Source organism: Oncorhynchus mykiss, chromosome 24 (assembly GCF_013265735.2).
Source record: "Oncorhynchus mykiss isolate Arlee chromosome 24, USDA_OmykA_1.1, whole genome shotgun sequence".
Taxonomy (NCBI): Eukaryota; Metazoa; Chordata; class Actinopteri; order Salmoniformes; family Salmonidae; genus Oncorhynchus; species Oncorhynchus mykiss.
The window spans coordinates 28,541,314-28,553,481 of NC_048588.1; the positions used below are offsets into that span (position 1 = coordinate 28,541,314).

The following is a 12,168-nucleotide window of genomic DNA, read 5'->3' on the forward strand; positions in this document are numbered from 1 at the left end:
GGTGTGGACTTTGAATACAAGATTGGGAGATGATTCCTCACACCACCCAGTGTTTCTTATCAAGACCTGATTGATTTCAAAACCTCAACAGAGGGTGCAGTTAAATGATTTAAAGTAGAACACATCGACCATAAAGCATCATAAGCATAGAGCTGGGAGCATATAACATTCTAATTGTTATGACACAAGTACTTCTTGCAACACCAGCATGGTTTGATTTCTGTGTGGACTATACTGGGTAGACCAGAGTACTGTAGCCTAAGCCTAATACACATCTGCAATACCATTCAGTAATCAAGTCAGTGTATTTATACACATTTGAAACGGAGATATAATTTGTACAAATAGGAATTTAGGGAATGTTTTATATGTTCAAATGAATTATTATCTGTATTATTCATTCATCTATTCGTTTTTATTTATTTATATATATTTATATATATATTGAAGGGGTGAGTGGGTAGCCTACATGCAATTTGCCTGTAGCAAGCGTCCATACATGTCTCTGTAACCTGCATATAGACTGCATAGAATAGTCAAGTCATGCTAGGTACAGCCTGTACAGTACTAGTTCTCCACCGGATCTTGCGAAGTGCAGCCAGGAAGCTCAATAGATTCCACGTCGCTAAGACTCTCCGCACTTTGACTAAACACTATCTGTAGTCGTGGAAACGTGGTAAGGAAATGAAAACATAGATTTAGAATGAAGTGCAACATAGATTTAGAGTAAAATGCTATATAAAGATCTGCCGCGGCTCAGGCCAGTAGTTTTAGGCATGTTTTTCTTCTTTGAGAGGTGCATTGCGTATTTTACGATTGCTACCCGATTGAAAACATAAATTTAGACCACATTCAATGAATAAACCTATGCCTGGCTAGTTGTGAATGATCGAGTATTTAAAGATATTGCAGAAACTCGAGAAATGGCAACAGTCTAACAATAACAGTATGGTATTCAAAAGAGTCATGAAGTCGCCGATCGATTGGTCAACTAACATAAGTTACAAAACATATGTTAGTACTTCAATCTGCAACTTTATATAACGATTTCAGATCAGAGCGAATCATTCATGCTCATCAAAGTGGTGGAATGAGCATCAGTAAACAGACACGCCCACTTATTCAACATCTCTGCACGCTGAACAGTTGTGGTTCGACTTTGTGTAACTTTGTATCTACAGTAGGCCTACACGTGTATAGCTGTTAGAGGTTGGATATACTTACAGTTTTATTTATATGCATAGTCAGACTAATTTGAATAGATGTAAAAATATATCTATATATATATATGTTTTCAAAAATACATTACAAACGTAAGTGTTTCTGTCAAAGGTAAGTGTTTCTGTTTCTGATACCTGTTTCTGTCAAAGGTAAGTGTTTCTGTTTCTGATACCTGTTTCTGTCAAAGGTAAGTGTTTCTGTTTCTGATACCTGTTTCTGTCAAAGGTAAGTGTTTCTGTTTCTGATACCTGTTTCTGTCAAAGGTAAGTGTTTCTGTTTCTGATACCTGTTTCTGTCAAAGGTAAGTGTTTCTGTTTCTGATACCTGTTTCTGTCAAAGGTAAGTGTTTCTGTTTCTGATACCTGTTTCTGTCAAAGGTAAGTGTTTCTGTTTCTGATACCTGTTTCTGTCAAAGGTAAGTGTTTCTGTTTCTGATACCTGTTTCTGTCAAAGGTAAGTGTTTTTGTTTCTGATACCTGTTTCTGTCAAAGCATACTTGTCTCAAATCTGATCTCTGTCAAATCAGATGTTTTATTTCTTGTTCCCGTTCAACTGATCTCCATATAAATAGGAGTAAAGAGTAATCTGGTTAATATCGAAATAAGATACTGTGTCTAGTATTGTTTAAGTGAGGAGTCAGAGGTAGAATATGACTTAATACATTGGGTTCTCACTCTCTCTCTCTCTCTGTCCCGCTCAGCCTCTCCGGTTGGACATCAAGCAGAGAGACTGGAGCAGTAAGTGTTATAACACCCTTATAACTGCTTAAAATGCATCTATCTATTCTATTCAGAGTTCAGTGTTCTCCCACATCTCTCTCTCTGAGTTCTGCAATATTTTGACCTTCTCTACCCTGTCTCCCTTCACCTTCTCCTGCCCCTCTCTCTGGTACTTCCAGGATGACATGCAGATCCACGTGTTTAACTACAACACTCTGGAGAGAGCTCACATGTTTGATGCCCACTCTGACTACATCCGCTGCATCGCAGTTCACCCAACACAACCTTACCAGCAGCGGTATGTTGTGTTTCTCTATCTCTCTCTCTCTCTCATACTTTTTTTCTCTCCCACCTTCTCTCTTACTCCCTCTCTCTCTATATACATGAATTACAAACATCAATCATAGAATATTGTGAACATGGGTGTGTGTTTGTTTGTGTCCTGATGACATGCTTATCAAGCTGTAGGACTGAGACAGGAAGTGGTTGTGTAGTCAGGTGTTCGAGGGCCACACCCACTATGTCATGCAGATCGTCATTAACCCTAAAGACAACAACCAGTTATCCAGTGCCTCCCTGGACAGTACCATTAAGGTACACACACACACACACACACACACACACAGACACACACACACACACACACACACACACACACACACACACACACACACACACTCATCTTTGTGCTTGTAGCACTACAGTTGTTGGTTTGATTATTGTTATGTTGAAGTGGTTATAAATGTGTAATGTATGTGTCGTGATTTCTATACATTTGTTGTAAATCTCTACCACTGCATTTCAGTAATGCACTGACGTATTATTTGGCCCTTGGCTGTTGCAGGTGTGGCAGCTGGGTTCTTCCACCCCTAACTTCACTCTGGAGGGCCATGAGAAAGGAGTCAACTGTATCGACTATTACACTGGAGGGGACAAGCCCTAACTTGTATCAGGAGCTGACGACCGCCTGGTCACGATCTGGGACTACCAGGTACACAGTTTATATACTCCGGAGTGGCGCAGCGGTCTAAGGCACTGCATCTCAGTCCAAGAGGTGTCACTACAGTCCCTTGTTTGAATCCAGGCTGTATCACTTCCGGCCGTGATTGGGAGTCCCATAGGGTGGCGCACAATTGGCCCAGCGTTGTCTGGGTTTGGCCAGGGTAGACCGTCATTGTAAATAAGAATTTGTTCTTAACTGATTTGCCTAGTTAAATAAAGGTACAAAAAAAAATGTATATATATATATATATATATATATTATATAAAACATTCAGACACTCTCAAACACAGAATGAAACACATGCATATGCACACCACACACACTTTTCAGATCAGAATATACACACAAACACCACTTGTGTTACGCGTCTGTACTAGTGGCCATATATAGTGAGTTGACTGATTCTACTGTAGTCCTCTCTTCTACCTCCAGAATAAGACATGTGTGTGCAGACTCTAGAGGGCCATACCCAGAATGTGTCCTGTGTCAGCTTTCACCCTGAGCTGCCAATCATCCTCACTGGCTCCGAGCACGGTGGGTAGTGTAGTGTAGTGTTTACCTTACCTTATCCCTTTAGAATGGAATAACAAAGAGGATGTTATAATGTAGTAATACCATTGTACCGTGGTAATAACCTGGTATTTTCTTGTCATGTTGACTGGATCCGTTATCTATGTTTGACCACCCTCTCACATGTAACTCTCTTTCCCTTCTCTCATCCCTTCTTTGTCTCCTTATGGACATACAGGCACCGTGAGAGTCTGGCATTCCAGCACGTACCGCCTGGAGAACACACTGAACTATGGGATGGAGCGTGTGTGGTGTGTGTGTAGCCAGCGAAGCGCCAATAGTGTGGCGCTGGGATATGATGAAGGCAGCATCATCATCAAGGTACCAACTTAAGGAAATTCTAAACTACACATCTACTGTAGAACAGTTTGGTGTCAGTGATCAGATTATTAGTATTGTTGCAATCATAGAATGTTTGCATTGTTTTTTATAAAGGACCAGTTTGATTCTGTAGTCCTACATATCACCCATGTACAGTGCATTTGGAACGTATTCGGACCCCTTAACTTGGTTACAGCTCAAGGATGATCCATGGGAGAGGCTGAGATACAGGGCGGAGAGAGGCTGTCCCTGTCCCTGGCCGTCAAAGACATGGGCAGCTGTGAGATCTACCCCCAGACCATCCAGCACAACCCCAACGGCAGGTCAGTGTGTGCGTGTGTTACCATGCTTGTGTTTGTGTGCATGTGTGTACTAGTTGCTCATCAAATGTAAAAAAGTGTATATATATATATATAGTACATGTACAGTATTCTATATATACACACAGTATGTAATTTAGCTTAGCAGATGCTTTTATCCAAAGCTACTTACAGTCATATGTGCATGCATTTTTATTTAAGGATGGCCCCGGGAATCGAACCCACAATCCTGGTGTTGAAAGCATCATGCTGTACCAACTGAGCCTTACAGGACCATTAATATACAGTAAATGTGTGTGTGTCAGTGGAGGCTGCTGAGGGGAGGACGGCTCATAATAAAGGCTGAAATGAAGTCAATGGAATGGTTTACAAGTTTGATACCATTCCATTGACTCCTTTTCAGCCATTACTATGAGCCATCCTCCCCTCAGCAGCCTCCACTGGTGTGTAATCAGACACTAACAAGTGTGTGTGTGTGTGTGTGTGTGTGTGTGTGTGTGTGTGTGTGTGTGCTGCAGGTTTGTGGTGGTGTGTGAGGAACAAGAGCTTCGGTTCAGCACAGGAGTGTGTCTGGGGCCACGACTCCTCAGAATTAATGAAGTCAACCGCACCTAGACCACTCATACAAGTCCTCTGTAGACCATCCACGGTCTAGTCTGGTCAGGCTGACTTAACCACTTTTGTTTCTATGGCAGGTATGCTACTCGGGAGAGCACCAGCATGGTCAAAATATTCAAAAACTTCAAGCAGAAGAAGTCTTTTAAACCAGACTCTGGGTCAGAAGGTGAGACAAACATATCACAGCGACCCAAACCTCCTCCAACCTCCACCCCACAGCGACCCAATCATCCTCTAACCTCCTCCCCACAGCGACACAATCATCCTCTAACCCCTTACCACAGTGACCCAATCCCCCTCTAACTCCGTCCCAACAGCAACCCAACCCTCCTCTAACCTTCTCCCCACAGCGACCCAACCATCCTCTAACCTCCTCCCCACAGCGACCCAAGCCTCCTCTAACCTCCTCCCCAAAGAGACCCAACCCCCCTCTAACTCTGTCCCAACAGCAACACAACCCTCCTCTAACCTCCTCCCCACAGCAACCAAATCATCCTTTAACCTCCTCCCCACAGCGACCCAATCATCCTTTATCCTCCTCCCCACAGCGACCCAATCATCCTCTAACCTCCTCCCCACAGCGACACAATCATCCTCTAACCTCCTCCCCACAGCGACCCAAGCCTCCTCTAACCTCCTCCCCAATGCGACCCAAGCCTCTTCTAACCTCCTCACCACAGCGACCAACCCTCCTGTAACCTCCTCCCCCACAGCAACCCAACCCTCCTGTAACCTCCTCCCCACAGCGACCCAACCCTCCTGTAAGCTCCTCCCCATAGCAACCCAACCCTCCTGTAATTTCCTCTCCACAGCAACCCAACCCTTCTCTAACCTCCTCCCCACAGAGACGAACCCTCCCGTAATCTCCTCCCCACAGCCTCCCAAACTTCCTCTAACCCCCTCCCCACAGACATCCAACCCTCTAAACTCTTCCCCACAGCGACTCAAATCTCCTCTAACCTTCTCCCCACACTTACCAAAGCCTCCTGTAACATCTTCCCCACAGCGACCCAACCCTTCTGTGACCTCTGCTCTACTGTGACCCAACCCTCCTGTTACTTCCTCCCACAGTGACCAAACCCTCCTCTAACCTCCTCCCCACAGTGACCAAACCATCCTCTAACCTCCTCCCCACAGTGACCAAACCCTCCTCCCCACAGTGACCAAACCCTCCTCTAACCTCCTCCCCACAGTGACCAAACCCTCCTCTAACCTCCTCCCCAGAGCGATCCAACCCTTCTGTAACCTTCTCCCCACAGCGATCCATCCCTCCTTTAATCTCCTCCCCACAGCGACCCAACCATCCACGTACCTCCTCCCATAGCAACCAATCCCTCCTCTAACCTCCTCCCCACAGAGATCCAATCCTCCTCTAACCTCCTCCCCACAGAGATCCAATCCTCCTCTAACCTCCTCCCCACAGACATCCAACCCTCCTCTAACCCCCTCTCTACAGCGACCGAACCCTCCTGTAATCTCCTCCCCACAGTGACCCAACCCTCTTGTAATTTTCTCCCCACAGCGACTCAACCCTCCTCTAACCTCCACCACACAGCAACCCAACCCTCCTTTAACCTCCCCACAGTGACCAAACCCTCCTCGGACCTCCTCCACACAGCGATCCAACCCTCCTCTAACCTCCTCCCCATAGCAACCCAACCCTTCTCTAACCTCCTCCCCACAGAGACGAACCCTCCCGTAATCTCCTCCCCACAGCCTCCCAAACTTCCTCTAACCCCCTCCCTACAGCGACCGAACCCTCCTGTAATCTCCTCCCCACAGCACCCCAAACTTCCTCTAACCCCCTCCCTACAGCGACCGAACCCTCCTGTAATCTCCTCCCCACAGCGATCCAACCCTCCTCTAACCCCCTCCCCACAGACATCCAACCCTCTAAACTCTTCCCCACAGCGACTCAAATCTCCTCTAACCTTCACCCCACACTTACCAAAGCCTCCTGTAAAATCTTCCCCACAGCGACCCAACCCTTCTGTGACCTCTGCTCTACTGTGACCCAACCCTCCTGTTACATCCGCCCCATAGCAACCAATCCCTCCTCTAACCTCCTCCCCACAGACATCCAAACCTCCTCCCCACGGAGATCCAATCCTCCTCTAACCTCCTCCCCACAGAGATCCAACCCTCCTCTAACCTCCTCCCCACAGAGATCCAACCCTCCTCTAACCCCCTCTCTACAGCGACCGAACCCTCCTGTAATCTCCTCCCCACAGTGACCCAACCCTCTTGTAATTTTCTCCGCACAGCGACTCAACCCTCCTCTAACCTCCACCACACAGCAACCCAACCCTCCTTTAACCTCCCCACAGTGACCAAACCCTCCTCGGACCTCCTCCACACAGTGATCCAACCCTCCTCTAACCTCCTCCCCACAGCGATCCAACCCTCCTGTAATCTCCTGCCCACAGCAACCATACCCTCCTTGTACCTCCTCCCCACAATGACACAAACCTCCTGTAACCTCCTCCCTACCCTCCTTCAGCCTCCTCCCCACCGTGACCCAAACCTCCTGAAGCATCCTCCCCACCGTGACCCAAACCTCCTGAAGCATCCTCTCCACCGTGACCCAAACCTGCTGAAGCATCCTCCCCACCGTGACCCAAACCTCCTGAAGCATCCTCCCCACCGTGACCCAAAACTCCTGTAACTTCCTCCCCACTGTGACCCAAACCTCCTGTAGCTTCCTCCCCACCGCGACACAACCCTCCTGTTACTTCCTCCCCACAGAGTTCCAACCCACTTCTAATCTCCTCCCCACAGTGACCCAACCCTCATGTAAGCTCCCCACAGTGACCAAACCCTCCTCTAACCTCCTCCACACAGCGATCCAACCCCCTCTCTAACCTCCACCACACAGCGATCCAACCCTCATCTAACCTCCACCACACAGCAACCCAACCCTCATTTAACCTCCTCCCCACAGCGACCCAACCCCCCTCATACCTACTCCCATAGCAACCAATCCCTCCTCTAACCTCCTCCCCACAAAGATCCAATCCTCCTCTAACCTCCTCCACACAGCGATCCAACCCTCCTCTTACCTCCTCCCCACAGCGCCCCAACCCCCCTCGTACCTACTCCCATAGCAACCAATCCCTCCTCTAACCTCCTGCCCACAGACATCCAACCCTCCTCTAACCCCCTCTCTACAGCGACCGAACCCTCATGTAATCTCCTCCCCACAGCGACCAAACCCTCCTGAAACCTCCTCCCCATAGCAACCCAATCCTCCTGTAATCTCCTTCCACAGTGACCCAAACCTCCTGTAACCTACCCCCACCCACCTGTAGCCTCCTCCCCACTGTGACCCAACCCTCCTGTGACTTCCGCCCCACAGAGTTCCAACCCACTTCTAACCTCCCCCCACAGCGAACCAACCCTCATGTAACCTCCACCACACAGCGACCCAACCCTCCTTTAACCTCCCCACAGCGACCAAACCCTCATGTAACCTCCGCTAAACTCCACCACACAGCGATCCAACCCTCATCTAACCTCCACCACACAGCAACCCAACCCTCATTTAACCTCCTCCCCACAGCGACCCAACCCCCCTCGTACCTACTCCCATAGCAACCAATCCCTCCTCTAACCTTCTCCCCACAAAGATCCAATCCTCCTCTAACCTCCTCCCCACAGCGCCCCAACCCCCCTCGTACCTACTCTCATAGCAACCAATCCCTCCTCTAACCTCCTCCCCACAGACATCCAACCCTCCTCTAACCCCCTCTCTACAGCGACCGAACCCTCCTGTAATCTCCTCCACACAGCGACCAAACCCTCCTGTAACCTCCTCCCCATAGCAACCCAATCCTCCTGTAATCTCCTTCCACAGTGACCCAAACCTCCTGTAACCTACCCCCACCCACCTGTAGCCTCCTCCCCACCGCGACCCAACCCTCCTGTAACCTTCGCCCCACAGTGACCCAACCCTCCTGTAACCTCCGCCCCACTGTGACCCAACCCTCCTGTAACCTCCGCCCCACAGTGACCCAACCCTCCTGTAACCTCCGCCCCACAGTGACCCAACCCTCCTGTGACTTCCGCCCCACTGTGACCCAACCCTCCTGTAACCTCCGCCCCACTGTGACCCAACCCTCCTGTAACCTCCGCCCCACAGTGACCCAACCCTCCTGTGACTTCCGCCGCACCCTCCTGTTACCTTCTCCCCTAAGCTATTCAACCCTCCTGTTTCCTTCTCCCCTAAGCTATCCAACCCTCCTGTTACCTTCTCCCCTAAGCTATCCAACCCTCCTGTTACCTTCTCCCCTAAGCTATCCAACCCTCCTGTTACCTTCTCCCCTAAGCTATCCAACCCTCCTGTTACCTTCTCCCCTAAGCTATCCAATCCTCCTGTTACCTTCTCCCCTAAGCTATCCAACCCTCCTGTTACCTTCTCCCCTAAGCTATCCAACCCTCCTGTTACCTTCTCCCCTAAGCTATCCAACCCTCCTGTTACCTCCTCTTCTTCTCTTTCCTCAGGGAGCTGGTGTGTATTGCCACGGTGGAGTCTTTCTTTATGCTGCTCTACCTGGCTGAGAAAGTGGCAACAGCACAGGAGACCAAGAAGGGAGTCACCAAGGACGGGATAGAGGACTCCTTCGAGGTGAGACTACACTACAGCTAGATATTTGATTCTGGACAGGAGGATTTCATTAGTTTTTCTGCTATAACATTTCTCTATTTCTCTCCCAACCCCCCGCCCCTCTCTCTAGGTGCTGTGTGAGATTCAGGAGGTGGTAAAGACTGGTCTGTGGGTGGGAGACTGTTTCATCTACACCAGCTCTGTCAACAAACTCAACTACTACGTAGGAGGAGAGATCGTCACCATCGCCCACCTGGACAGGTAAGACTATACCTACCTGCTGGGACTGCCACATTGACCTTTTCACTACCTGTTATGCAAGTGTTTCAATGTTTCAAATATCTCTCAACTCTTATAGTGCCCTAGGGCCAAGAACATGAAGGATTCATGCCTTACAACATGTAATGTCAGAATGTCACTGTGTGTCTAGACATGGTTTCTTTTCATTCTAGCTATGTGCTCACCTTCTTAATACTGGTGTTGTATTAACGCCCCTGTCTGTGTGTCCTATACGACTATATACTGTACCTGTCGGTCAAAAATTCTGGTGTTGTATTGACTCCCTGTCTTTTTTTCTATAAAACCATGTACTGTATCTGTCTGTCTAAAATACTGGTGTTGTATTGACTCCCTGTCTGTCTGATACAGAACTTTGTACCTGTCGGTCTAAAATACTGGTGTTGTATTGACTCCCTGTCTGTCTGATACAGAACTATGTACCTGTCTGCCTAAAATACTGGTGTTGTATTGACTCCCTGTCTGTCTGATACAGAACTTTGTACCTGTCGGTCTAAAATACTGGTGTTGTATTGACTCCCTGTCTGTCTGATACAGAACTTTGTAACTGTCTGTCTAAAATACTGGTGTTGTATTGACTCCCTGTCTGTCTGCAATAGAACTATGTACCTATTAGTCTAAAATACGGGTGTTGTATTGACTCCCTGTCTGCCTGATACAGAACTATGTACCTGTCGGTCTAAAAGGCTGGTGTTGTATTGACTCCCTGTCTGTCTGATACAGAACTATGTACCTGTCGGTCTAAAAGGCTGGTGTTGTATTGACTCCCTGTCTGTCTGATACAGAACTATGTACCTGTCGGTCTAAAAGGCTGGTGTTATATTGACTCCCTGTCTGTCTGATACAGAACTATGTACCTGTTGGGCTATATCCCTAAGGGTGACCGTCTGTATCTGGGTGATAAGGAGCTGAACATCGTCACTTACTCTCTGCTGGTGGCGGTGCTGGAGTACCAGACAGCTGTAATGAGGAGGGACTTTGGGATGGCCGACAGGGTCCTACCCACCATCCCTAAAGAGATGAGGACCAGGGTCGCCCACTTCCTAGAGAAACAGGTGAGACTTGGAAGGAGGGTGTATTTTTACATTGGTATTTGTCTTAACACACACCATTTCTGTGTTTCCTCTCTTGTGTATGTGTGTGTTTTACAGTGGGGCAAAAAGTACTTAGTCAGCCACCAATTGTGCAAGTTCTCCCACTTAAAAAGATGAGAGGCCTGTGTCATGGAAGAGGTAGAGCCTGTTGCGGCTGCAGTGGAGGAGTTTATTCCAGCAGTACAGGAATCTATCCCAGTGACATTAGTGGAACCAACTATGACTGCAGTGGAAGAATCCATCGAGATGGCAGAGGAGGGACACATTATTGTTGAAGTGGAAGCTCCCAAGCCAGAGGAGTTAACAGCAGTGGAAGATACCATCATGAAGATAGAGGTTCCTGTCACCATAGAAAATTACTTATTGGGAGATGTAATCACAGAAACACACAGCTTGGCGCAAGAGGTACCACAGTCCACCCCAGAGGAAGAAGTCATAACAACACCAGAGGAGGCTGTTGAGGAAGAACCTGCAGCAATAAAGCACAGAGCAACAGATGAAGCACCTGATACCGAGTCAGTCACAGAACCCATTGTAACAGAAGCACCAGTTGCCGAGGCAGCGCCAGTGCCTATAGCAACAGAACCAGAACCTGTTACCATATAAGCGTTGGTGGAAGTAAAAGCACCCATTGCCGCAGCAGTACTAGAAGCCATAGCAACAGAACCCACGGTTACAGAGGAAGTAACAAAACCCATAGCAACTGAACAAGCACCTGTTACCATGAAGTGGTAACAGAATCACCCAATACTGAGGCAGTAGCAGAACCCATAGCAGCAGCTGAAGAAGCCCCAGTCATTGTAGAAGAGAATGAACCTGCCCCAGCCATAGACCCAACCCCAGTCCTAGCCCCAGCCTTAAACCCTACCCCTGTCCTGCAACCAGTCATAGATCTTACCCCTCTCTTACCCCCAGTCACAGACCTATCCCCAGCACCACTCATAGACCTAGCCCCAGCACCACTCATAGACCTATCCCCAGCACCACTCATAGACCTAGCCCCAGCAGTAGAGCCCCTACCCAGGTGCTTCCACCAGAGCCAGCCGCTGCAGCCGTCGTCTTAGAGGTTAACGGAGTGGAGCCAGCCCCTGCAGCCATCCTCTTAGAGGGTAAAGGAGTGGAGCCAGCCCCTGCAGCCGTCCTCTTAGAGGGTAACGGAGTGGAGCCAGCCCCTGCAGCCGTCCTCTTAGAGGGTAAAGGAGTGGAGCCAGCCCCTGCAGCCGTCCTCTTAGAGGGTAAAGGAGTGGAGCCAGCCCCTGCAGCCATCCTCTTAGAGGATAACGGAGTGGAGCCAGCCCCTGCAGCCGTCCTCTTAGAGGGTAACGGAGTGGAGCCAGCCCCTGCACTCGTCCTCTTAGACGGTAAAGGAGTGGAGCCAGCCCCTGCAGCCGTCCTCTTAGAG

General features: G+C 48.7%; 1 protein-coding gene and 1 long non-coding RNA gene across 2 annotated transcripts in view; both read left to right on the plus strand.

Annotated features, from left to right (window-relative positions):
• Positions 1-486: 486 nt before the first annotated feature.
• Positions 487-4,483, plus strand: LOC110503153. Its single transcript, XR_005039346.1, has 8 exons — positions 487-676; positions 1,922-1,958; positions 2,120-2,238; positions 2,403-2,534; positions 2,785-2,931; positions 3,376-3,477; positions 3,692-3,834; positions 4,031-4,483. It is a non-coding gene; the product is annotated as an uncharacterized LOC110503153 (long non-coding RNA).
• Positions 4,484-4,749: 266 nt separating this feature from the next.
• Positions 4,750-12,168, plus strand: part of LOC118944006 (coatomer subunit beta'-like) — an 8,687-nt gene continuing 1,268 nt past the window's right edge. The window contains exons 1-5 of the mRNA XM_036961094.1: positions 4,750-4,754; positions 4,924-4,938; positions 9,273-9,396; positions 9,506-9,636; positions 10,520-10,727. Coding sequence (XP_036816989.1) covers positions 4,750-4,754; positions 4,924-4,938; positions 9,273-9,396; positions 9,506-9,636; positions 10,520-10,727 — 483 coding nt within the window. The remainder of the gene's footprint in view (positions 4,755-4,923; positions 4,939-9,272; positions 9,397-9,505; positions 9,637-10,519; positions 10,728-12,168) is intronic.